The 27,012-nt window shown below is 36.2% G+C and overlaps 1 protein-coding gene across 7 annotated transcripts in view; it reads left to right on the top strand.

The window, feature by feature from the left end:
- The window catches only part of QKI (QKI, KH domain containing RNA binding), a 144,544-nt gene that overhangs the window by 14,598 nt on the left and 102,934 nt on the right, over positions 1 to 27,012 (top strand). For all 7 annotated transcript variants that reach the window (XR_013992095.1, XM_081030515.1, XM_081030516.1 and 4 more), the window contains exon 2: positions 25,228 to 25,370. Coding sequence is in view for 6 of the 7 variants with exons in the window: in XM_081030515.1 (XP_080886641.1) it covers positions 25,228 to 25,370 (143 nt within the window). In the remaining variant the exon portion in view is untranslated. The remainder of the gene's footprint in view (positions 1 to 25,227; positions 25,371 to 27,012) is intronic.

Here is a 27,012-nt window from a genome sequence, read left to right as displayed (position 1 = left end):
CCCTTTTTCTCCTTTTATCTGCCTCCCTGTTTCTGTTTAGTATCTATATAGCTTGTTATACTTACTGCATATGTTCAGATTTTCTTTTCCTTGACCTCTCCACCCACCTGTGTTTTGCCACCTAACTTCTATTTTAACTATTGTTTTAGTCTGTGCATACTTTGGCTCTCTATTCTGTTTTACTAGTACACTTGGATTTACTTAGCTCTTCATTATAATGCCTTTTATTTTAGTTATTTTCTGTTTGTGTGGTTGGTGATTATGTTGGGTTAGGTACATGGAGGAAGAAGTACATCTGGATTAGTGAGTGAGTTCTAGAACTGGTGAGCATACGCTCTGTACTGGGGACGCATTGCCAGCATAGCTTGGTCTATGGGGTGTGGCATGGTCTTTCCATGGGCCTGCCTTTCATCATCCTCTCCTTTTGCTTTTGTTCTAATGGCTTGAAAGACTGTAATTTTCGGTTGGACTGGAGAAATTGAAGATTGGCTGATTTAACTCTAGTTAGGGAAGTGTTTGCAGTGTGTTCCCTGCAGTACTCAACTTCTGAGAATAGAAGTGTTCTGTGGTCAACATGCTGCATGTGCCTTTTGTATTGACAGGTTAAATACCCAGGATCCTGCAGTAAAGAGCGCTAACTTAGTTTAACGGAGTGTTTTCTGAAATTGCTTGGTAAAGGAATGCCTTTTTTCTTCTCTTTCTGTTTGGAACGAGTGGTCCTCTAATGGGAAATACTAGAGGACTCTGAAGCTGTGGATCATAGGGGGAGAAGGGTTTAAATAATAATTGTTTGGAAATCTTAACTTATTTTTAAATGAGAATGCTGGTTCAATCAGATCAAAGTGTATCCTTTGGAAAAAATAGTTAAATTTTATTTAGTTTAGGATTATTTCAAATGTCATCTGAAAGGAAGCAAGAAAAAAATGCCCTTTCTGGCTTTAATGGTAGGCAAATAGTTTCAATAGTGAATTTTGTTTCAGTCAATGTATTTGTTATTTAAATAAAAATTTGAACTTGCTATTTAAAAAAATATATAATTTGAAATTAAAGAAAATTAATGCAGGGTCCCAATGACATAAATGTCAAACTGAAACATACTTTATAATAGATACGTACAGAAAAATATGTTGATGTTCTAATATGTCTGGCTTAAGCCTAAACTTTTAAAATTTGGGAACTGTAAGGTGCAGAGGTGAATTTGGGAACTGTAAGGTGAATTGTTAAATTTTGAACAGAAAAATATTTATCTTTGTTAGATTGTCGTAGTTTTGTGGGATCTGTGTCAGTAACCAGTTGAGTTTTTTTCTGTGCCAGATTTTCTGTGAATATAAGACAGTAGCTCTCTTTATCTATTATTACAGCAGTTATTTAGTTATATAAAGTGAAGTTTTGATGACATTTAGTTTGCAGCAGCTTTTAAAAAGAGGGAAGTAGAAGGGTGGATGATAGAATAGCATTTCACCTGGAAGGCCCAAAGGATCTTTATGGGGGAAAAATTGTCTTTATTAAAAAAAAAAAAAACACCCAAAAACAAAACCTGTAATTCTGGATTTTACATCTGGAATGGATCTTAGAGATCAAAGTTCCATCCTTTAATTATATATGTAAATGCAGGTTGATTTACAAAGTATATGAGGTAGTTTTATGTATTGGAAACTGCTGGTTTCAGGAATGGTAGCTCGTTTGACTTCTGACAGAAATATATCTGTATGTAATGTTATTAGCCAGAGTACCTCTGGGCCTGATCCCCTCTATGGAGAATTATGTCATGACTGATAATTTGTGTAATGTGAATACCTTCTGATGTGAGTAGTCCTTAATTATTTTTAGATTTTATTTCATTGCTTGAAATATCTACCCAGGGTATTTTTAACTTTTCCTCTAAATAAGAAAAAATTAAGCATCTACTGCACAGAGTGATGTTGTCATTAAGCTGATATTAAATCAAAGACAGAAGGCTCTCCTAGGTTCATGGTACTCTCCATTAGCATTTTCCAGGAGGCTAAATCTAGGTCTAGGAACAGTTTAGTGTATATTTGCATGAGAGCTTTCACTGTCCATATTTTACACAGCATAAATATTTTAAAAATAATTTGTTAGGGTAAGCTAATCATTTCCCCTACTTCGTTGTAGATCTAGGTCATTTGCCTTAGAATAATGTGATAGAAGTCTAAGAAAAAGTTAAGGAAAAGTGGGAAAGCCACTTGTCTTCTGAATACTCACTTTAGAGTCTGTCATCGCTAGTATAATAGACATGTTTGTGTTGATGTTCCATACAGGTTGTAGGTTCGTAGGCTATTGAAGACTTATCTAAATTTCGAAGGGTGATTAATTAGAGGAGAGGTGCCTTTAAAACACACTTTGCTGTTCTTTTATAAATCCTGAATTAGAGAAAATATGAAAAGGGGGAGAGTAGAGGGATAAATGGATCCTGTAAGAAAATGACAGTCATTAGGGAAGATGAAAGTAAGATGAGATAGAAAATCCTAGGTTTGTTTTTAGGTTATAAATTAGGAAAATTTATTTTTCATGGTGGTAAAGGGATATGAGAGTCTTATTTTTCACATTTCATTATTTTTCTAGGACTAATACCTTTGATTTTCTTGTTGAAGCATGTTAACTGAACATTAAAGATATATCACAGTTACATTTTTATTTTGTTACGTGATAACTGCTGATGTATCTCAAGTTGTCCAAATTTGAATACTAACTTTTTAGTGACTTTACTTATGGATGTTTAAAGGCTGATGGCTTGGAGCATGAGAAGGGGGAAAGAGTGAAAGTGGTGATAATTCAGAGGATCCTTAAAGTGGAAGTCTTTGTTGAGAATCAGAATTCTCTTTGGTTGTTGATATTATTTGCTGAATAACAAGTACATATTTCCTGACTATGAAGTTGGACAATTAAGTTCATGAACTCATCCTAGAAAAAGTACTTCAATACCTCATTGCTGAATATCACCATGGTCACCTATGAAGTCCTCCCCTTGGGAAGCTATGCACTGATGCCAGCGCCTAGTCCACCCTTCAAAGCAATTTTGGAACTCTTTTTCTGGAATGGCCATCAGAGCTGTTGTCGTATTACCCTTGATGTCCTGAATGTCATCAAAATGTCTTCCTTTCAATATTTCCTTTATCTTCAGGTAAAGAAGTCATTGGGGGTCGGACAGGTGAGTAGGGAGAGTGTTCCAACACAGTTATTTGTTTACTGGCTAAAAACTCCCCCACAGACAGTGCCGTGTGAGCTAGTGCATTGTCGTGATGCAAGAGCCATGAATTGTTGGCGAAAAGTTCAGATCGTCTAACTTTTTACTTTTTTACGTAACCTTTTTAGCACTTCCAAATAGTAAACTTGTTTATTAACTGCTTGTCCAGTTGGTACAAATTCATAATGACTTACGCCTCTGATATCTAAGAAAGGTTAGCAACATCATTGCAACAAGTTCATGAACTTAATTGTCAGACCTCGTATAAATATGAACCAGAAAACATTTGTCTTAGATTTTGTAAATGCTACCTATAAGGATATATATTATGTATATAGACATATATTTATATAACTAAACAGTTGAAATGAAAGTTTCATGAGACAAGGTTTGTCCTATTTACCTATGACGTGATCTAGTATTTTTTTGTTCTATTCCATTTTTAAAAATGCTGGTTATGACTAATACGACAGATTTAATGGGCTGTGACCTATGTAGTTTTAGCAAAACTGCCGTTGACTCCTGCTATAATTTAAGTTTCAACAAACAGTTTTTGTTTTGATCTAGCACTTTCCGAGATGCTGGGATACAAAGATGAATAAGTATGTTTCAGTTGTTAAGAAGCCATACAGTGGTATGGAGAGAGAAATGCAATGAGAAAGTGCTGTCCAGTACGTTAACGGCTGTGACAGGCACACACAGGTTAAGATGGAAGGGACCGCGTCATCTCCTAACAGGAAGATGGAAATTTCTTCTAGGTTCACGTGTCGTGTAATCTGATAATTCTTCTGATTATAGGCTTCACTTAATATGAAATTTGGTTCTCTGTTCTTTTCCCCTGTAAATTTTAAAATGAATACTATCAAGTTTACTTAAAAATAAGACCTTTCTCAGTTTTGGGCATACAGGCCAAGTTTGTAAAGTAAATGTTAACTTTATACATAACCTTAAAAAATATCTAAATCTCACAAATGGATAATACTGTTTTCCTAAATATGTCATGGTGACTAGCTTTAATCCCATTATCTGGGAAATACTATTTATTTATTTTGTTTTCCTCCAAAGCTTATATTGTGACTTACTAAGAAGGTAAAGTCAAGAAGTGTTAAATAAAAACATATACATCTTATAATTACCTTTTATCATTGGCTGTTTGCCCAGATAGTGAAAGATAAGCTACAAAACAAACCATGAGCTTTTAAATAATGTCATAAAAGATAGATAATTAACGAACACTTAAATTATTTTGTCGTCTTATTGAAATTTGGAAATATTCTGTATGTTGACCTCTTTTATCTTGTGGTTAATTCATTCACAGTAACACTGAATATAAAAATTAGGAGTTTGGTTGCATTGTATTTATAAAGAAAAAACAAACCTTAAAGCATGGCATTTCTACGGAATTTAGTTTCAGTGGGTTACACAATTGTTACAGGTTTTTCTGTGAGTGGTAGGCTATTCCATCAGGCTGAGGAAGCTAATGTCTGAGTGGATGTGGTGGTTGCCTTAGAATGATTTTGCCGTTAGCAATGAAAAATGTTTTCCTTATAGTTCCTGTGCAGCAGGCCATGGAGTAAAGCACATTTTTATAATAAAGGTGATGAATTTAATCGCAAACTGGCAGCCAAATGGAAATTGCAGACCTTGATACTGGGAGAAAATTGCCTATAAAGCAACTCTTGAGAGAACAGGCTTTAAATTTATCCACCCATTTCGACATTGAGGAGAACATAGGAATCACAGGATATTTTGCTTGGCCTGCTTAGTTCAGATGGATGGCACTTGAGTGTTCTATTTAAGAGCTAGAGATAGTTGATTTAAAGTTGCCTGCCCTTTGTCTATACAAAGTCTTCAGCATGCGCATTTTTGTATTTTATTAAATATCTAAAATATTGCTGCCTTTTTATATTTCAACACATGCTATGCCTCGAGTTGAAATCTATTCGATACATTCATGGTCATGTGCTATGTATCTCATGTTTCTGCCATTTAAATGATGGACTACAATCTTAAAGGATGCAAAATACTCTGCGATTATAAGTAACATTCGATAGAAGATCTGTCATGTAAACTATCAGCCTTTACCATTTTACGCCGTATTTAAACAACTCATAAAATTTAAACACAGAATGTAGAATTTCTATGATGGGAAATCTGGACTTTGTCACTTTACTATAAATGGCTAATGCTTGTTATTCCTAGGAATAACCTAACCTTTGATCCTACATATAGTAATACAGTATTTAGAGTGTTTAACCCCAAATCTTGGTATATTGTAGCATGTATTTTAAGATGCACTATCACATTTGTGATATACGTATTTGTTAACAGATATCTGTGTCCAAGTTGAGAGAATTATTGGTAACTATTGGAAAGTGAGGCTGGTCCAAGGATGATAAGTATTTAAAATGTATGAATGTAAAATGTAAAATATAAAAATAATATTTCTTAGTGTACTTACTGAAACTATTGGTTCTAAAGAGAAATAAGGATTGCTTCTAGGAGGTGATTGGATTTTGCTTAGATACAGAACCCTGATGTGATAGATTATATTTTCTGGGCAGCATGGTACGTTATATAATGAGTGTAGTGGTAGTAAATCTGTGTTCTCTTTAAGTATAGGATTATAGAAGTGTTTAGTTTTAAAGTACATATAGGGATTTAATACATGGTGGCTGAGAAAACAAGAATAGAAGGAAGAAAATATTTTACGTATTCTCTGTATTTAGGAAACAATTTTATTGAGGTGCACGAGACTTAAGGTATGAAAACCAAGGAGAAATAGGAGTATTAATGTTTTTCTTCTTAAAATATGTACCAGTAACAGTCTTTGTTATTACAAGTAGTTTTATTTAAATTAAGTGCTAAATTGATTGTATTATATCCATAGAAATAAACTTAGCATGTAATGTTGAAGATAAATTAGAATATTTAGCCATCTCTGACATTTGCAAAGTTTAAAGTAAGTCAACACCTCTGTTCCCTTATGGGTAATTAGTTGCTTGGTCATTTGATTTATTTGGTTTAAGTAAGCTGTGGCAAGTTAAGAATTCAGAGATAGAGTCCAAAGATAAATATTCTTTATGTTAAGCCTTTGTGAGAGAAATAAATTATAGTTATATTTTAATTGATGCTTTTAATCCAGTAAATCAATATGTGGAAAACTTTATTTTAAATTTCTGCCAACCTGCCTAACTGGCCCTAGTGATTCCCTGAGATCCTGCCCTACCCATCTTGCGAGCCTACCCAAACCCCTTCCAGTGGCTTTTCCATGCAAACGGCCTGTTGTAGCTTGTGCTGCAAACTTTCCTAAAGTCTCTCAAAGGTTCACAAACCCCAGATAAGCAGTATCCTGCCTCAGCATGTCTCATACCTCTTGCCAAGCAGCCCTGAACCGGGCATTAGTTTGGACTTTGTTTGCAGCTTAGCCTCTCCTAGGCACCTCCAAGCCATGCACAGGTGGCGGCCCTCTGCGGGTTACTTTGTGTCTTGTTCAGGAGGCCCCAAGGGCAGGATCACCCAAGTGGCTGGCGTTGGGCCAAGTTGGAACACCACCTGACTGCCTCTGTAGAAGATACACCCAAACGAGTTGGGCAGGCACCAGAGCCCTGCTAAAGTGAATCCTGCGCCATAGGGACAGCCCCTGCACAACAGCTCCTCCACTGTAGTCACAGTCAGTCCTCACAACCAATCAGCCTAAGGGTCAGTCTCTCCCACTTACGTGCAGACAGCAACCAAGGCTCAACTGCAACAGAAGGGCACACATGACTCATACAAAGGACACATCTGCAGCACCTGGTTCAGGTGAACAGGGAGACTGTGCCACCAGGCTTCATGGGACAGCTACTCTACTAAGACCAGGAGACATACCGTGTTTCCCCTAAAATAAGACCTACCCGGACAATCAGCTCTAATGCGTCTTTTGGAGCAAAAATTATAGTAAAGTAAGACCGGGTCTTACATAATATAATACAATACAGTACAATATAATAACGGATCTTATATTAATTTTTGCTCCAAAAGACGCATTAGAGCTGATTGTCTGGCTAGGTCTTATTTTTGGGATAACACGGTAGCAACTCTACCTAATAGAAACAAACACAGAGAGGAAGCCAAAATGGAGACACAAAGAAACATGTCCCAAATTAAAGAACAGAGCTAAGCTTCAGAAAAAGAACTAAACAGAACAGAGACAAGCAATCTACCAGACACAGAGTTCAAAACACTGGTTATGAGAATGCTCAGTGATCTCGGTGAGAACTTCAGCAAAGAGATAGAAAACATAAAAATGGAGATAGAAAACGTAACACAACATTCTTCAGAAGAATACAATAACTAAAATAGAGAATACATTAGAGGGAATCGTCAGTAGATTAGATGGCACAGAGGATCAAATCAGCAATTTAGAGGATACAATAGCAGAAAACACCCAATCAGAACATCAAGAAGAAAAAATAATTAAAAAAAAGAGGATAGTTTAATAGGTCTCTGGGACAACATCAAGTGTACCAACATTCTTATCCTTGAGGTACCCAAAGGAGGGGGGGGGGCGGGGAGAGAGAGAGAGAGAGAAAGAGGAATTAAAAACCTATTTGAAGAACCTGGCAAAGAAAATAGACATACAAGCCCAAGAAGTGCAGAGAATCCCAAAAAAGATGAACCCAAAGAAGCCCACACCAAGACGCACCATAATTAAAATGACAAAGTTTAAAGAAAACAAAGAATCTTAAAAGGAGCAAGAGAAAAGCAGTTAGTTACCTACAAGGGAGCTCCCATAAGACTGTCAGCTGCTTTCTCAACCAAAACTTTGCAGGCCAGAAAGGAGTGGCAGGAAATATTCAAAGTGATGAAAAGCCAGGACTTACAACCATGATTACTCTATCGAGCAAGACTAGCATTTAAAATCGAAGGACAGATAAAGAGCTTCCCAGACAAGAAAAAGCTAAAGAAGTTCATCACCACTAAACCAGTGTCATAAGGAATGTTAGAGAGACTTCTTTAAGACAGAAAGAAAAACATCAAAATTATGAATAATAAAATGGCTATAGCTACATATCTATCAACAATTATTTTCAATGTAAATAGATTCAGTGCTCCAATCAAAAGACATGGGTTGGCTGAATGGATAAGAAAACAAAGCCCTTACATATGCTGCCTACAAGAGACCAACTTCAGATTAAAAGGCACATACAGACTGAAAGTACAGGGATGGAAAAATATATTTAATGAAAATGGAAATGAAAAAAAAAAAAGCTGGGGTAGCAGTATTTATACCAGACAATAAATAGACTTTAAAATAAAGGCTATAATAAGAGATAAAGAAAGACCCAGTAATCCCACTTCAGGGTATTTATCTGAAGAAACCCAAAACACTACGTCAAGTGGACGTGTACGTCCATATGTTCCTTGCAGCATTGTTTACAATGGCCAACATGTGGGGGCGGCCTGCGTGTTTGTCAGTGGATGATTGGAGAACGAACAGGTGATACATATATCAGGGGAGCCACAAAAATGTATACAAGTGGGCACTGGTCAACGTTGCTCAAGCAGTAGTCGCCGTAATCAGAAGTGTCTGGACGCTGATGGGAACCACTTTGAGTACCTCTTGTAATTGCAAAAGTCAAACATGACTTTTATTTATCTTTTATTATCGGTATATATTGAGTATCACAATTTTATTACAGTTTTTTCTTCTTAAAATGTATATACATTTTTTGGCACCCCCTGTGTACAATGGAATATTACTCAGCCATAAAAAAGAATGAGATCTAGTGCCATCTGCAACAACATGGGTGGACCTAGAGAGTATTGTGCTGAGCGGAGTAAGTCAGAGAAAGACAAATGCCATGTGATTTTTCTTATATGTGGAATCCGAACAAAATAAATGAACAAACTAAACAGAAACAAACTTTATAGATACAGAGAACATTTTAATGGTTGTCATCTGGGGGTTGGGACTGGGTGAAAAAGGGGAAGGAATTAAGAAGTACAAATTGGTAGTTATAAAATAGTCATGGAGATGCAGGGTATAGCATAAGGAATATAGTCAATAATATTTGTAATCACTATGCATGGTGCCAGATGGGTACTAGATTTATCAGGGCAATTAACCTCATAAGTTACATAAATGTTTAATCACTATGTTGTACACCTGAAACCAATATAATATTGTATGTCAACTGTAATTGAAAATTAAAAGAATTATTAAATAGAAGTGATCCTTTTCTGCTGTTTGTTTTTGTGTAGAGAACTGTTTTAAGGTAATGAGTTGTAGTTATGTAAATACACATTACAAGCTAGAATGTTCCCCCCAACTTTCCTTCCCCAAAATTATTCATTTGAGGTTAAAATAATTTTAAACTCCAGAAAAGTGGTTAAACCCAAACAGGTCAGATCCTGGACAAAAAGCTCTTACCTTTTTTAAGCAGTATGTTGTGGGAGAAGTGCTACAAGAATATTTTCTCCAAGTTTTTGATAAGCTGAGTGTACTGTGTTTATATTTGAGTAGTTTGTAAGGTTTTCTTGGTTACATGGTTGAATATTTGAGGAAGAACCTAGTAAAAATGATTTGGAAAAAGTCAGCTGTATCTTTGTTACATCTACCTCCACTTTGCCATTTCTGATGAATTTCCGTGTAAGAAGTCCCTTGCAAGCAATGTTTGGTTATTTGGTAGATACAGTGTGTGGTGGTGGAGCGCTGTTTGAAACAATTTTTTATCAGTAATATTCCACTTGCCCCTGTCAGGGCAGGCCTAAGAACTTTGTTCTTAGAAATTCTGTTCATTATGAACTTTCTGCTGGAAAAAGTGCATATTGGTTTCAAGGAACAAGTCCGTAATATGAATGGTAACTTGCATATCTTTAAACCTTAGTGTAGCTACTCTAAAGTACACAACTGTTCTTTGACTTCCACTATTAAGAAGTTTTCCAGTCAACGAGGAAGTACCTTGAGCAAGGAAATGAGTACCAATTGTCTGGATAATCATAGGCATTACCAAAACTATCACTCTAGTACAGAGGTAGGATTAGGAGTCCAAAAACTAAGGTTTGGGGAAAAACCTTGAGGGAGGATAGAAACATGTAAGGAAAGCTTTTTTTTTTTTTTTTTTTTTATGTATTAGATCCATCAATGTAATTATGTCTCATCAGAGTGATAAATATATATATCCATGTTTTTTCCACTTTATCCTCCTTTCCTTCATAATAATTACAGTGAGGATTTATGAGTCTAGAATCCAGTTTTCCCTTCCTTGGTGTTTCCTGTTATAGAACCAAGTGAAACCTTAGAACTTTGGTGTTTACTCTCTTTAAAAATTGCTTTGTCTAGTGTTCGTGTCCAGGTATTAATATCCCAGGACACTCAGTCTCATCTATCAATCACTTCTAGCCCTCTATTTACATAGAAACCAGTTCTTACCTAATGGAAGAATTGTGATGACAAAGGACCCTGTTGCTTAGCAGCTTGTCCCGGGCACTCAGCACTGTGGCTGATACCACAGAAAGATAGAACTTACTCAGTATCTAATAGCAGCTTCTTGAGCACCTATCATGTGCCAGACAGACTTGTTATGTAGTGAAATAATTTTTTATGTCAGACTCAAGTTAAGGTCGAGAGTTATCTTAGGTGTCCTTATAGATAAGAGTAAACAGATCACAAAAAACTTAAATGACTGTTTGAAAGATGCACAGCAAGTTCGTGGTAGAGCTTAAATGAAAATCTCATGACTTCCTAGGTTTAGTTTGTATTATACCAGTCTTTCTTAACTCTGTGTGTGTGTGTGTGTGTGCGCGTGCGTGCGCGCGCGAATTTCACTCTATCTCCAGATTCTACCATCTTCCCCATCTTTTTCTTCTTACTGTCAGCCATCACTGCTTTTCCCTCTATTAAGACCACTTCCTCTAGCAGCAACCAAATTGATTTATTTTGGGAGATGGAGCAATAATTTTGAAGAGGCAATGTGGTATGAGTGAAAAAATACAATTTTGGAGTCAGACCTAGGCTTAGATCTGACTTTCACTTACAAATTATGTGATCTTTGGTAAAATGCCTAATCCCTAAATCTCAGTTTCCTAACTGTAAAATGGAGATGAGAATAGTACTTATCTGTAAGAAAGTCCCTCTAACCAGACTGTAATAATAAAGTGCTGACCGCCAAGGCAGGCTTTGAAGGGAGACTCATCACTTGGAAAGAAGTTAGACGTCATTATTCTAAATTGCGCTTTTAAGAGGTGGTCCTCCTCCGAGCTGTGTGCTGCCATTGCCAGCGCCGGCCAGGCTGTCAGCTCTGCTTCATCCCCAGTAACAGGGTGCTGTGGCATTTAAAGTAGCCCTGGGAAAGCAGGGTCTGGGTAGCAGGCGGAATAGGCACAGAGCATCAGTTACCTGGATAGTTTATTTACAAAGGAGAAACCATTGTAAACTGTTCTATAGCGATGTCCCTTTGTGTGTGTCTGTCTGGTAGGTCTCCCCAGGGGCTTTGTCAAACTTGTCCACTCCTGGAAGCAATCTCAAGCAGGGGGAATAGGAAATCTACAGGAAGCAGGAGCTCTTTTTGATTTCCTGTTTTAGGACTCATAAATAATGAGTCCCTGAATAATTACTTCTAAAAGTGTCTGTCTCCTAACCATACAGACCGCATGACCACTGAATCCAACATAATACTTTTAATATTTGTATAATTTCTTTAGATTAGAGTATGTTCTAGAATAATAGGAATAGAAGTTCCAGAGAAGTTAAAATTATTGCTTTGCTATATGAAATATGTTGAGAGGTGCTTCTCTGAGGCCATCGCTGAGTACTCTGCTTCAGCTATTATTTTTGCTTACTAGTTTCTGATAGAGCAGGGACCATGTCTAGTTTTGCACATGACTGTATCCCTAGGGCTTAGTCAGTACCTAGTTCATAGTAGGCAAATACATGTGTTAAATGCATAAATGAAAAACCATTATATTGTACCATGGGTTATTAAGACAGTTTTTAAAAACCCTCAGATTATGCTTTATTCAGGTCAATCCATTTTATAAACAGTTTGTACTTTTAGGAAATAAAATAAAAGCTTACATTAAAACTTTTACTAAATAGGTTTTAAATAAAGAGTTGATAAGAACTGTAAATATAGAGGTTATGAAAAATGTGAAGAGGAATGAATAATTACAACGCTTTTGGTGCAATACTGGTAAGGGCAGCCTTTTCCTTATGGGTTAGTTTATTTTTAAACTAAGACCAGTCATATTTAGATGCATGTGCATTTTATCTTCTCATTTTATCTAAAATACACTGAGAGTTTAATATTGACGTGGTGAATGTGTTATTAACCAAGTGTTTTAAAGTCTCATAAATCTAGAATAAAGAGAGCAAACCCTTTTGAGAAGGGAAAGTGCATTTCTGTTACTTAAAAGGAAAAAGAAACGAGGAATTAAACAACCTATTGGTGCTTGAGTGAAGTTTCAAGAATGCTTTGTATAGCTTTGCATGTTTTTGTGCCAGTAGTCTTAATAAGGTCTGTTTGAGCAGTGGTTTTTTTTTCCCCAAGGATATAAATGTTGGAAATAATAGAGCAAAAGGCAAAACCAAAGCTAACTGCCATCCTAGAGTTTACATTCTTATGCAGGAGACAGGGCAATAAGCAGTAAATACATCTGTGGTATGTTGGGCAGTATGAATTATGGGAATACATTGGACAGGATAAAGGGGATCAGAGCGGTCTGGATGGATTGGGGCAAGTTGCAGTTTTAAATAGGGAAGTCTGAGTGGGCCTTGTTGAGAAGTTGACCTTGAAGGAGATAATGCAGTGAGCCACACTGCCTCTGGGGAATAACTTTCCAAAGGGAGGGAGAGTCATTGCAAAACTGGGAGGCCAGGACCAGCAAGTAGTTCCTTGTTGGGCTGTGACTGGTCTGTGGGGGAGTGGGAGTGGGGGAGGGACAGATTGGTTAGGAGGGTGGGTCAGAAGGGTAAGAGGGGCCTGGTAAGGGAACCTCTGTGGGTATCGTGGGCCCTTGTAGATCCTTGTGAGGACCTGGGGTTTTACAGAGATGGGAAATCATTGGAGCACCGGCTTTTCAACAGGGTCTCCGCATCCTCTTAGGGAGTCTATGAGGAGAAACTATTTTCATAGTAACGTTGTTTGACTTTCACTCATTCTCACATGAGTGTGCAGTGGGGTCTTCTAGAGGCTATATGCTGTGTTATATTGCAACAGATTGAATTGAGAAGATAGGATCTTTTATCTCTATTAAGAAAGACATTTAAAAGATTTGCAAAAACATAAAACAATGCCTCTTACTATTTTGTTGGGAAAATATGTATTCCATAAAATGTTTTTTGTTAACATGTAATGGGGTTTACTGTTATTTAAAAATGAATCAAAAGTAATTTAAACACTTCGGTTTTGATTTCCAGTACAGTAAGTATTGATAGATATAACTCTCACCAATATTAGCTCTTTAGGCTCCTTGAGGTAATTTTTTTAAGTGTGGGCTCCTGAAACCAAAAGTTTGAGAACAGCGCCATTGGAGGGTTTTGAACAGAGGAGTGACATATCGCTTGGGTTTTAGCAGGCTAACTCTGGAGAATACAGAATAAACAGACTGACAGGGCCACTGGTCAGGAGAAGCCGGGAGACCAATTAGGGTATTTCGGTTAGTTTAAGTTTAGGTGAGAAAGGATTGTGGCTAGAACTAGCGTCGGTGTTGAGGTGGTGAGAAGTGGAATTCTCATGTATTTTGAAAGGTAAGTACACAGTATTTACTAGTGGATTGGATATTACTTGTGAGTGAATGGACTTGCCATTTTCTGAGATCAGGAGGAACAATTTTGGAGGACAGATAACGAATTTGGTTTTGACAATGTCAAGGTGACATGTTTAGAAGGCAATTGGATACAGGCATTTGGAGTTAGGGAGAGTTTGTCTGGAATGTCCTCGACCAGGGTTTTTGCTGGATTGTTTTGATAATATTTTTGTATGACAGCAATTAGTTTACATTCTAATAAGTTAAACTTTTATGATCTCAAACAGAATGCTGTATTCTGCATTTTACAACTCATTAAACTTGCTTTCCGAGAATACAGCTTTGATAGTAGAATGCCCACTGTAAGAGGCAGTAAAAATGTAGTAGCTGTAGTGCTGCCAGTGTAACCTTAGGTTTTCCGAATCTAGTTCTTTCTAACGTAAAGTGGCGTTGGCGTAATTAAAGGGGATCGTATTGTTAACCATATTAAAATAATGTTTTCAGTACCAGTCACGTTGATACCTGAGGATACTGTATGTGTTGCTCTTGTTACAAAAATGGAAGGTTTATTTTCTAATTTAATCTTGATGCTTACTGTAAAGGACCTTTTAGAATATTATATGTGATAGATTGTTATGGCTTTAAAAACTCCTTACGTTTTTTATAGTTTGAGGGATTTCTCTTGTATAAAGGCTGCTGTAACATCTGTGAATGTCATTTGACATTCATTTACTTTTGTTTCTGAAATTAAGGTGATACTCAAGTATGTGGTGCGTGATTACAGATCTTAGGTTTATCTTCCCTGGAGCTTAGGTAGAATCGGGAATACAATTGAAAAGGATAATTAAAAATCAAAGAAATTGTTACCTAGGAAAAGCAACCCACCCCTCTCCCTACACAGACATAATTCCTTCAAAATTTTGGGAAGTTATGTTTCATTTTCATTCTGATTTACTGAATTTCTTTTAAAGTTCTAAGGGATTTAGAGCTTGAAGAGGGTGAAATGCATAGGGACAGATGTATCCCCTCCTCACATCCCCAAACACAAGTGTGTAGAGCACTGTTATGTTAGGATTTGGTGCTTCACAAGCATATCATTTAAATCCTGGTGCCCGGGAATTTAAGACATTCTGGAATGTATAATTCTGACAGTAGAAGAACCAACTGTATGTATACCGTTCTCAGTTGGTCCTTGAGTACATATAGTTCTTTCCTGTGGGATATTGATATAGAGGGGGCACAAAAATGGGGTTCTCAGTGAAGAAAAAGAAGGTGCACAGACTCCTAATTGATAGAATTTTAAAGCAAGAGGAAATCATAAATGTGATCTGGTTTAACTTCATTTTACAGAAGAGGAAACTGATACCCAGAGGGTTAATTTCAAAGCCACACAGCTAAATCTTTCAGGAAATCATGAGTAAAATCCAGGTTGTGTAAACTCAAGGCCAATCCTTTTTCTTAACTATGTAGGGAATTAGAGAGATTTGCTTTCTGCAGAAAGGTTATTGTTTATGGATTGTAGTCTTTCCTCCATGTTCTTAGGATGGGTTTAAATAAAGTACGTGTGCTTTTAAAGCATTATCTGTTAAAGAAAATTAAAGATCATTTTGAATTATTTTGATTATTCTGAGTGTTTTTGAGATGCTCAGTTTTGTTGGTTAGCAGGTGTTTTTGTTTTTTCCACTAGAAAAGTAGTAAGACAGTTGCATGGTTTTCATTCTCTTCTACAACTATTCCCCACCCCACCCCTCACCCACTACTCCTCAGCAATTAAATAACTCAGAAGGCCAAAAGCAAAAGCTTTTATTTCAATTTTTCATTTTGAAATAAATTTAGGCTTAGAGAAACATAGAAAAATAGTATAGAGGTTAACGTTAACTCATATAACCATACTATAATTTCCCGGGAACCGGGAAATTAACATTGATACAATGTTAACTAATTTGCAGATATCATTCTTATTTCACCAGTTTTCCTACTTATGTCCAGGATCCAATCCAAGATTCCGTGTTACATTTACTGGTGATTTTCTTTAGTTTCTTCCAATCTGTGACTGTCACATTCTTTCATGACACTTTTGACACATTTGAGGATTACTGGTAGGTGATTTTGTATTCTAAATTTGGGTTGTCTGATGTTTTCTCATGGTCAGATTGAGGCCAGATCAGGTGAGTAGGGAGCGTGTTCCAATACAGGTATTTGTTGACTGGCTAAAAACGCCCTCATAGACAGTGCTGTGTGAGCTGGTGCATTGTCATGATGCAAGAACCATGAATTGTCTTGCATTTTTTGGCAAGAAAACCAGAGAACAGAGAAATACTGGACGTTCATTCTCAGTGCATACTAGTGGTATATGTCTTACTGGTAATATTAGTATTGGTCACCTGGTTAAAATTGTATCTGTCAGTGTTTCTCCACGATAGTCTCTTTTTTCCTTTGTAATTAATGTCTTGTGGGGAGATACTCTGAAACTGTACAGATATCCTGTTTCTCATACTTTTGTTCACTAAGTTAGCATTCATTGAGTGGTTCTTGCCTGCAGTAATTATTACTGTGGAGGTTTTCTATTGGTGATTTTCTATATCCATCTTTCCTTGTATATTTATTAACTGGAATTTTGTCAGGAAGATCTGTCCCTTCTCTCTCATGTATTTATCAATTATTTATATCATGGTGGTCTCAAGGATTATAATCCATTACTATCATTATCATGTTATAAGTAAGAACTTCTAAGAAAAGTATTTGTGAGAAGTTAATACACTGGCATGATTAAAAGTTCAAAGGCCTATGTGAGAGTACGGTGTTTTCCCCGAAAATAAGACCTAGCCGGACAATCAGCTGTAATGTATCTTTTGGAACAAAAACTAATATAAAACATTTTACTATAATATAAGACGGAGTATAATATAATATAATACTGAGTTTTATATTAATTTTTGCTCCAAAAGACACATTAGAACTGATTGTCTGGCTAGGTCTTATTTTCGGCGAAACACGATACATCTTCTAAAAAAAAAAATTAAAGTGTTTTTCAATTACATTTAGCACTGAGTACAATATTATATTAGTTTCAGGTATATAACGTAGCAGTTAGACATTTATATAACTTACTAAGTGATCACCCCAGAAAGACTAGTACACATCTGATACTATGCATAGTTTTTACAATATGATTGACTATATTCGCCATGCAGTACTTTACATCCCCATGACTGTTTTTAGAACTGGCAGTATGTATTTCTTAATCCCTTCACCTTTTTCACCATTTCCCCTACCCCCTCCCATCTGGCAACCACCAGTTTGTTCTCTGTATCTGTGAGATGGTTTCTGTTTTGTTTGTTCATTTATTTTGTTTTTCAGATTGCACATATAAGTAAAATCATATGGCATTTGTCTTTGTCTTATTTCTCTTAGTGTAATACCCTCTCAGACCATCCACGTTGTTGCAAATGGATATTCTGTTTTATGGCTGAGTAATATTCCATTATATATACGAGGTCTGACAATTAAGTGCACGAACTCATCCTAGAAAAAATGCTACATACCTCATTGCTGAATATCACTACGAATGTCACCGTACAAGTCCTCCCCTTGGGAAGCTATGCACCAATGCCAGGGCCTAGTCCACCCTTCAAAGCAATTTTGGAACTCTCTTTCTGGAATGGTCCTCAGAGCTGTCGTCGTGTTACCCTTGATGTCCTGAATATCATCCAAATGTCTTTCTTTCAGTATTTCCTTTATCTTCGGGTAAAGAAAGAAGTCACTGGGGGCCAGGTCAGGTGAGTAGGGAGGGTGTTCCAATACAGTTATTTGTTTACTGGCTAAAAACTCCCTCACAGGCAGTGCCGTGTGAGCTGGTGCATTGTCGTGATGCAAGAGCCATGAATTGTTGGCGAAAAGTTCAGGTCATTTTCCTCTAACTTTTTCATGCAGCTTTTTCAGCACTTCCAAAGAGTAAACTTGTTTAACCATTTGTCCAGTTGGTCCAAATTAATAATGAATAATCCCTCAGATATCAAAAAAAGGTTAACAACATCATTTTGACTCTTGATTTGGACTGACGGTATTTTTGGTCATGGAGAATTGGCTGACTTCCATTGTGTACTTTGATGCTTTGTTTCATGGTCATATTGGTACACCCGGGTTTCATCACCAGCTATCACATGGCCCAAAACATCATCTTGCCTCTCCACCAGGTCGTGGCAAACTTCGACTGAGCTCCTTTGGGACCATTTTTGCACACACCTTTCTCATGCCAAGATTTTCCTGTTTCTCTTTCAATGTTTACTGGACCTGCTGTGCTTCTCACAGTCAGTCGACAATTTTGATGCTCAATTTGACGAATTTTTGCAATGTTTTCATCAGTTCTGCTCCTTACTGGCCACCCTGACCTCTCTTCATTAAAGACACGTTCTCTCTCCTTAGAAAAAAAGCATTTAATCCATTTGTACACTGCCGTTTTCTTCATGGCATTATCCCCATAAGCTTGGACTAACATGTCCCCGATTTCACTTCCACTCGTGCCAAGTGTAACAAGAAATTTAACATTTGCTCTTTGCTCTAATTCAAGCTCAGACATTCTCATGACGGCACACAAAAACACGCAACAACAATAATGAACACCACTCAGCAAGACACTGCTACACATCGACATGAACACAGCTGTGAGCCACTGATATACCAGGTTATGAAACCTTCCCGAGCTGTTTGTACAGTGCTGCCAATGTAAGCGCACGGGGGCACATTCGCGGACTCAGTTGTCGGACTTCGTATGTACATCACCATCTTTATCCATTCGTGTATTGCTGGACATAGGCTGCTTCCATATCTTGGCTACTGTAAATAATGCTGCAGTGAACATAGGGATGCATGCATCTTTTTGAATTAATGTTTTGAATTTCTTTGGATAAATGAGACATGGAATTATTGGGTCATAAGGTAGTTCTATTTTTAATTTTTTGAGGTATTGTATCTTTTTTTTTTACTTCTATGTGTCTAAAAATACACATACTTAATATAAATTAGATCATATAAACTCTTTTTTCTGCTTTGAAATAGTCTTCAGGAAGCTGCAGCTAGTATTAAATACTGACACAAAACAGCTGCTGAGAACAACCATGGGAATAAGATGGACATTTTATGAGACTTGCTGTTCCATATTTTTTATGTGAGATGTATGCATGTGTCAATTTTGCAGTTGTTAATTTTGGCAATTTGAAGGAGGGTTATGATGTTGGATTTAATTTTGTAGTTTTTCTTTTCGTGCTTCTAGTTCTGAAGTACAAATACAATTCAACCCCAAAAATAAGGTCCCATCTAGAAAATTAATACCATTTTTGTTTTAATTTTTGCCACTTTCAAAGTAGTTACCTGAAAATTAAACCAGGTTTAGTTTATTCAGTTGTTTAGGGAAGCAAAACATCTTCCATTAAATAGTAAATATTCTCTAGTAACCTGCTTTTTAATGCATTTGCTTTCTGTACCTTGTGGATGTGGCTTTTAAAAATGAGCACAGTGAAGTTATATTATTCTGTGGGTTTTACTCTGCTCAAAATACCTTTAAAACTTTCCCTGCATTAGGTAAAAACTCTGAATTAGGGTTTCTTTTAACAGAAGAGATCTTTGTTGACTAAGGGTACATGACAGCCACCTCTTTATGTAGTGGCTAGAAATACACTTCTTATATTATTGTTTTAAGATTTAGTGAGTATCATGTAAATAGAGACTACTAATTTGTTAAGTAAGACATAAAATTATTAAAATCTTACTTTGCCGTTTGTTAGTGTGCCAGTTTAGTTAGTGTCCAGCCAGAAATATATTGCGATAGTGAGGAAATAAGAGCCCATATAAACTTCAGTTGAAATGATGAAAACTGTCATTTTAACTTGACTTATAAATTTTATACTATATACATCAAAGCATATATTTTTTATAAAGAGTTGGTTCTTATTTTACTGCATAAATTAATGGAAAATGTGAAATTAAAAAAACACGAAAGAATAATGGTCGAATGATACTGTAATCTTTCATTTCTGTGTTTTAGCTCTAACTACACTATAGTGATAAGGTAATTTTTTGGATGGATTTAAGTTTAAAATGCAAATAAAAAGCAGACAGATGCACAAATGAAATAGAGTATTTGTAACATCAGAGCAGCCGGTTGGGCGATTGGAATTAGCTACCATACACTGAGTGAACAGGATGTTTGGTATGAACATTTTTTCAGTGTTTTAAAGTCTTTTAATTTGAGTTGTTACAAATCATGAAAATAATACTTTCATGTATTTTAATTTTATATCGTTAATAGTTTTATGTTTACTAGTAAGCTAGTAAATATTTTGAATATTTCCTAATTTTTATTTTCTTGGTTTAAATTTGTTCAAAAAAATTCTACACCAGAATGTAAAATAGAGATATGTTTTATTATTTTATCTAGTCTTCCAACATTGCAGTATCTATCTTGGGAAATGACAACTTAATTTCATAATTTAGATTTCTCACCTTGTGTTTTTCTATTCTCTAGTATTTCTTCATGTTCTTAATTTTGACATTCTGCTTTTCCATGGAGTGATTGATCTGTTAATCCAATCGTTCAAATTTTAAAAGAATGTTCAGCTACATTAAATGAGTTTTGGTGACGGAAAAGCCAAAGGTAGAAATGAGCTGAGACTTTTGAAAAGTAAGAATGATCTAAAACAAACCTGTTACATAAATTCATAATTTGGTGAATTACAGGGAAGGGGAAAAGGCTTAAGGCAGATGATGTAATTAATATTAACAGGTCACATAAAACAACTGAACTGTACAGTGACTATTTTTTCTCTTCTCTTAGGACCAGAATTTACTAACTGGTAATTGAGCTGTAGTTTGGAAAAGGAAAAACAAATCAAGATAATTTAAGCAGAGAAATATGAGGAAATAGTAGTATAACTGAAAGAAGCTTTTAGGCCTAAGCAAAAATAGTTTTCAGGATATTGAACTTTGAAAAAAATGTAATAACTGAATAATGAGTTCAAGAAAACATAGACAATTGGGGAAGCCTGAATATTGGAAAAGTGACTACTTCCCCGAACTAAAAAATTTGTATTCTAAATTTGATGGCACAACCTGTAGGGTTCCCAAACAGATTTTTTCCTATTTAAACTGATAGATCCAGTGGGAGGCTCAGGTCCTAGTGTAGCTTGAGATTTCATTACACAGTTGATAAAGTGTGCTAGCATTTTATTATCCAGGCTAGAGAAGTGTGTGCTGTGTGAAATTGCAGTTGGATCCTTGACTCATACAATAGTCAAACCTAAAGAGTGTCAACTGATAGATTAACATAAGTCTGAAGGAATGTGTCCAGTAGAAAACAATCATGAAAAAATGTTGAGCTGTCTACCAGTGTCTGAGGAAGCAGTTGTGGCTGAGGCTTAGTACCACCCTGATGACAGCAGTTCGCTGCACTCCCCGGAGGAGTAAAGGTGTTCCGACACATACGAGTACTGTGGGAGGTGCAGCGTTAGGACTGGGGGTACATAGCCCTAGTCAGTCTACTTCCCCAGCACGTTGGAAGGATGTGTGCGGTGCAGGTGTTCCATTTGAAAGGACAGAGACAATTGGAGTGTGTCTAGATGAGTGGGAGGGTATAAAACCATGTCATTATATAGTTTAAAGAAGAGGATACTTAGATATTACAGAACTTTTCAAGTATTTGTAGGGCTGTCATATGAAAGGGGCATTTGACCTATTTTTGTGAACTGTGGAATGTTGAGTGGGGGGAGTGGGGGAAATTTTAGGAAAGATTTTGGTTCAGTGAAATAAATTTGTGATATTTAAGAACTTCACGATGTTTAAAACAAATTGTCTTGATCTTGGATATTTTAGGGGTATTGTAGTGTGAATTACCCTACTAGGTGATTAAATAAATGGTTCTGAACTTTTAGTTCTCTGAACCACTACTGTAGGTTGATGAAAGTAATGTGGAGATGAGGGGACATTTGAGCATTCTCATGTAATGCTTGATACAGCAAAATAATTATATGAAACATACTAGTTATAAAGCATGGCGGTGTGTCATAAATGAACACCTGTGAACCTACCAGCTACAAAGGAACTAGGGTATCACCTGTACTCATGACATGCTTCTGTAGTGTTTGGGCTGTGATGATATCAACTTGATATCAACATTAACAAAAGCTCTGATTGCCAGGACTGAACAGAATGAAAAGCTTTGGAGACAGAACTTTTTAAAACATGGAAGAAAAGAATAAATGAAGTCCTTGCATACTGAGGTTGGAAACCAGTGGATTCAGTTGAGTCACTCAGTAATAAGCAACCTCTAATTATGTGAGGTGCAGGCACAGAAAGGTTAAGTAAGAAACTTGTCTGAAATCACACAAGCAGTTACTGTTAGAACTGGAACCAGAACTTGTTCTAACTTGAGTGTTGTAAATAACATGCCAAGAAGAGCTAACGATTTCCTGGCTAGAAAGTTGCTGGTGATATAGGGGGGTACTCCGCTGGTTTAGACTCCACAGTGAATTAGATTGTAAATTCCTGAGAATTAGAACTGTCTTAGCCATTTTTCGTTCCCATATGTACTGTCTTGTATATAATTTGTGTTCTATTAGTAAATTGAGTGATATTTCTTAGAGACTGAAAGAAACAGGGTAGAAAGACTTCTTTATCTTAAGAAAAGTGGGATTTATAATTGTATTATTTGTACTTTGCTTTATATACCTGTCATTAAAAAAACATCAGTTTCTTTCCTCTTGACTTCTTTCTTGACCAAATGCCTGTAGTAGAGTTGATGACTCCTGCTTTTATGCTACCACTGTCTCTGTACCCTTACTTTTCTTAGGTATCTATTTGTATATATACCTTCCACATTAGACCATGTTGAGAGCTGCAGTTATGACTTGTTTAACTTGAATGCCCTAGAACCTGGCTCATTCCTCCCTTCATTCACCCACCCATCTACCCAGTCCACCAAGTAGTAATTGAGGACCACTGTGTTCCAGGGATGACTTTAGGAGCTGGGGAGACAGAGTAACAGATTCTCATGGAACTTTCAGTTGTTAATCAGAATCACACCAATGTTTATAGAAATACAACTTAAGTTGTAAATGTATCTTTTCTTCCATTATATCATCTAGTTGGAATGTGAAGGGTGTTGGTTTTTTGTGTATTTGTTTTTTAATCTAGTCATCTGAATTTTCTTGTTTATAATTGATTTTCTTTTTTTTTTAAGTTTGATAAAATTCTTTACCTAGAAAAATCATTATTTTTCCCTTCAAAGACTATTCCTATGGTTACTGATAGATTTTAAAATACCGAACTAGTTTTGCATTCGTAGTATAAATTCCACTTTGTTTTGGTGCATTATTCTTTTAATATGCTGGTGGACCCTCTTCATTTAGGATGTTTGCATTTATATTTATAAGCAAATTTTATCCTATAGTTTCGTTCTATGCTATTATCAGGTTGCTGTATCAGTGTTTATTAACTTCATAACAAGAATTGGGCAGTTTCTGAAGAGGAGATTTAAATGTAATAATATTGAAAGTGCTTTTATATAGAGACCAGGACTAAAGGATAAATGTGTATTTAATTATATTAACATTTTCTAATTCCCTTTGGTTAATTACTTGCTGTAATTACATAAATTATGTAAACAATCTTTTATGTTTAAATTATTACTTGGTTGCTGAAAACTTGATTTGAGAATTGCTATCTTATGCTAATTTAAGATAAACATTAATTTGATACTGGACATCTTTAGAAAAGATTTCATTATGAAACTAGAAGTTTAAAAAGCTTAAAGAATGAGGTCTTGTTCTTGTAGTTAAATCCAAGGTACCTTCTTTTGATTAAAAAAATTATTTACTATTCAGCAATAAACATTTGGTTACCTTTGACAAGCAAATTGTTATTTAAGAGAGAAAATGTTATAAAATGAATATTGCCATCATTGAAGCAGAAAATGTGTGAGAGTACAGTATTTTCACTGATTAAGACTTTGTAACTGGGTAAGAACACCTTTGACGATGCCTTTTTGTTGTACTGGGTTTTATTTAACCGAAAGATTTAAATAACTAGTTAAGAAAATTAAAGTGTGCATTCACATTTGATAGTTCTTTAAAAGCAATAGATTGAAATTCCATGATTAGAAGGCATACAAATACATTTTAATGAAAGGCATTATGTTTTTAAATACTAATGGGCACAAACTTTTTCCCCAAGGAGGACATAATCTACAGCATGGAGAGATGGTTACAGAGACATCAGCTAATTTAATAATGACAGCCCTTATTAGCATGTTCCAGTGGGCAGGAGGGCACATTGTAGAAGCTTAAAGAATTCTTGAAAGAATTAATCAATTTCTTTGTACAGGACTTGATTCATTAAAATAGATTATTTGTACTTTTTTTTGAGAAGTATGTTTATACCTGGGATGTCATAATAGTTTTTTTTTTTTTTTTTAAAAAAGGTCATTGACTAGGTATCTCTGCTTTCTTTCTTATATTCATTAAGCTAATGTAGTTTAATTTCCATTTACCATCACCAGTGGGTTAGTGGTCAAATCCAAGATACCCTTCTTTTGCTCTTTCCTATACCTTTGTGGTGTTTGACACCGTTGATCACGCTGTCCTTGAATCTGTCATTTCTTAGCTGCTTTGATACCTCTTCTCTACTTCTCCTATCTATTGCCATTTCTTCTTGGTTTGAATCTTGTTTTCCTCACCCCTTAAATGCTGCTTTTCCTAAGGTTCATTCAGTCCTTCTCCCTCCCTATGCCCTCTTTAAGACACCTCTTTATCCACTATATTTGGGTATCACTAAAGCTTTATCCACTATATTTGGGTATCAAACTCAGACTTCTGCTGAACTTAACATCTGTGCGTTTGTCGGGCATCCCTGTTAGTTGTAAAGTAGAAGACAGCCTTTGGTGTTAGTTATGATACTTGACTGAAGCTGTCATTTGGAACGACTGGCCTCATTTAGGCATGGAGAAATTAGATAAAGTAACAGGTCTGTATCATAGTGGCTAAGAGCTTGGGCTCTGAGGTTAGTTATAATAAATTATGATACTTGGTATGTACATTTGATTTCTGATAGAAATTAATTGTGGCTATAGTCCTGTTAGACATAGAATTAATTCAGAGAATGATAGAATAGGTCAACAATTCTTTACTTCTTTGAGTTTTAACACTTTACGAATGAAATCCTCCCCTGCCCTCTTTTTTTTTTTTTCCTGGACTAGCAAGACTATCTTCGTCTAACACATTTAAAATTTTTACTTTTAACAGAAATTAGCAGAGTACGGAAAGACATGTACAATGACACATTAAATGGCAGTACAGAGAAAAGGAGTGCAGAGTTGCCTGATGCTGTGGGACCTATTGTTCAGTTACAAGAGAAACTTTATGTGCCTGTAAAAGAATACCCAGATGTAAGTATATATTATTGTTTTATTCAATATTTTTTCTGCTTTACGTACTTTGGGAAGAGATATATCTGGTGGTGAATAGTTAAGCGTTGTCAGCTGTTTTTGTAAAAAAATTCATGTGAGGGCTAGAGATGTGAGTAATTTGGCATGGATGTCTTCAAAAATTGTCTAAATATGTCCATTTGAATGCTGCTGTGTCACTTTTGGAAATGCACATGGTAAAGACTTAGTATTAGATTCCAAACCGAGGCGACAGTTACATAAAGAGCTTTGGGCTGAATGTTAGAGAACACCAAGGACCACTCTCAGCTCACCTTGGGCCTGACCTCAAAGAAGCCATAGCTGGGGCCCCCTCATCTTTCAGTCACATGAGTGGTTGGACTATGTGGCAGCTAAGATGCCTGTAGCTCTAAAATTTCTGTGATAACCACTGTTTTGTCATTTAGTTTCTGTTCATCTTACTCTCTTGCTCAACTAGCCTGTATTAGCATTTTGTTGCGAGCAGCTTCCTTGTCCTGTGCCATTAATTTATAAATAGCTCCAAATTCTTTGCCTTTTATTACAAAGCCCCACATGATATGGTCCTTTCTGTCTCTCTGAGCTCATCGTAAATGATTGCCCTCTTCCTCAATACACTGTGTAGTCACATGGACTCTTAGAACACGTCAGGTCTGCCCCCAGCCTGAGGACCTTCGTGTTAGCTGTCCACTGATCCCACCTGGCTGGCTTCTTGTCATTAATGTTTCAGCTTCGGGTACTTTAGAGAGGCTTCCCCTACCATGTGATCTGAAAGCAATCTGCTTACTCACTGTTTCATGTAAGGCTCTTTATCTCTCAGCAATAGCATTTATTATCTGATATTTTTCTTATTTATTTGTTTATTTTTCTTTCTTTTCCCAACAAAATATAAGATACTTAAAACAAGACCCTGTTTTTGTTATTAATTGCTATATTGCAGGTGTGCATAGTATTGGACGTACTAGGCATCCACTGCATGTTAATAAATAAAGACAAATTGGTGGCTTTTCACTAGGTTTCAGAGGACTTTCCTGAAAGCAAATACAGGAAAGAGTCGGTACTGGAAGGTCTAAAAGGTGCTGTGTGCTCCAAGATTCAGTGATTGTGTGAACAGTATACTATTCTGGAGAAGGGAAATCAATGTCTTAAATTGGATTAATGAGGAAAAGCTTTGATATTTCACAAGGTGCATTTCCAGTACAATTTTCTATAAATCGAATACATTTACTGTTTTTATAAGTAGTTTTTGGTTGCAAATATACAAACAGTTCTTGGTAACATGAGCAAAGAAAGAATTTGTTGGAAGATAATTGGGTGTAGTACAGGGATTAAAGACTGGCCTGAGGGCAGCGATGAGAACCTCAGTAGGGGTTTGGACCTTCTGTTGAGATCCCTGCTCTTAATGTAATCTGGTATCAATATCTCTCAGACTGTCGTCAAACTTTAGAGTCTTAGTAGAGACTGTGTTTTGGACCAATCTGCCATTTCTAAGGGACATGATCATAACCTGGGCATGACCACTGAGGGCCTTCCCTGGTATCAGGACGATTCCTAGAGATGGGCAGCTGTCCTAATGGAGTCCACTGTTATTTGGTGTTTCCGCATCTCCTAAAGGGTGTCAGCCTTC

This window comes from Rhinolophus hipposideros (assembly GCF_964194185.1).
Source record: "Rhinolophus hipposideros genome assembly, chromosome: 3".
In the NCBI taxonomy this organism is placed as follows: Eukaryota; Metazoa; Chordata; class Mammalia; order Chiroptera; family Rhinolophidae; genus Rhinolophus; species Rhinolophus hipposideros.
Note: the sequence above shows the minus strand (reverse complement) of the source record. Positions and strands in the feature narration are given on the sequence as shown.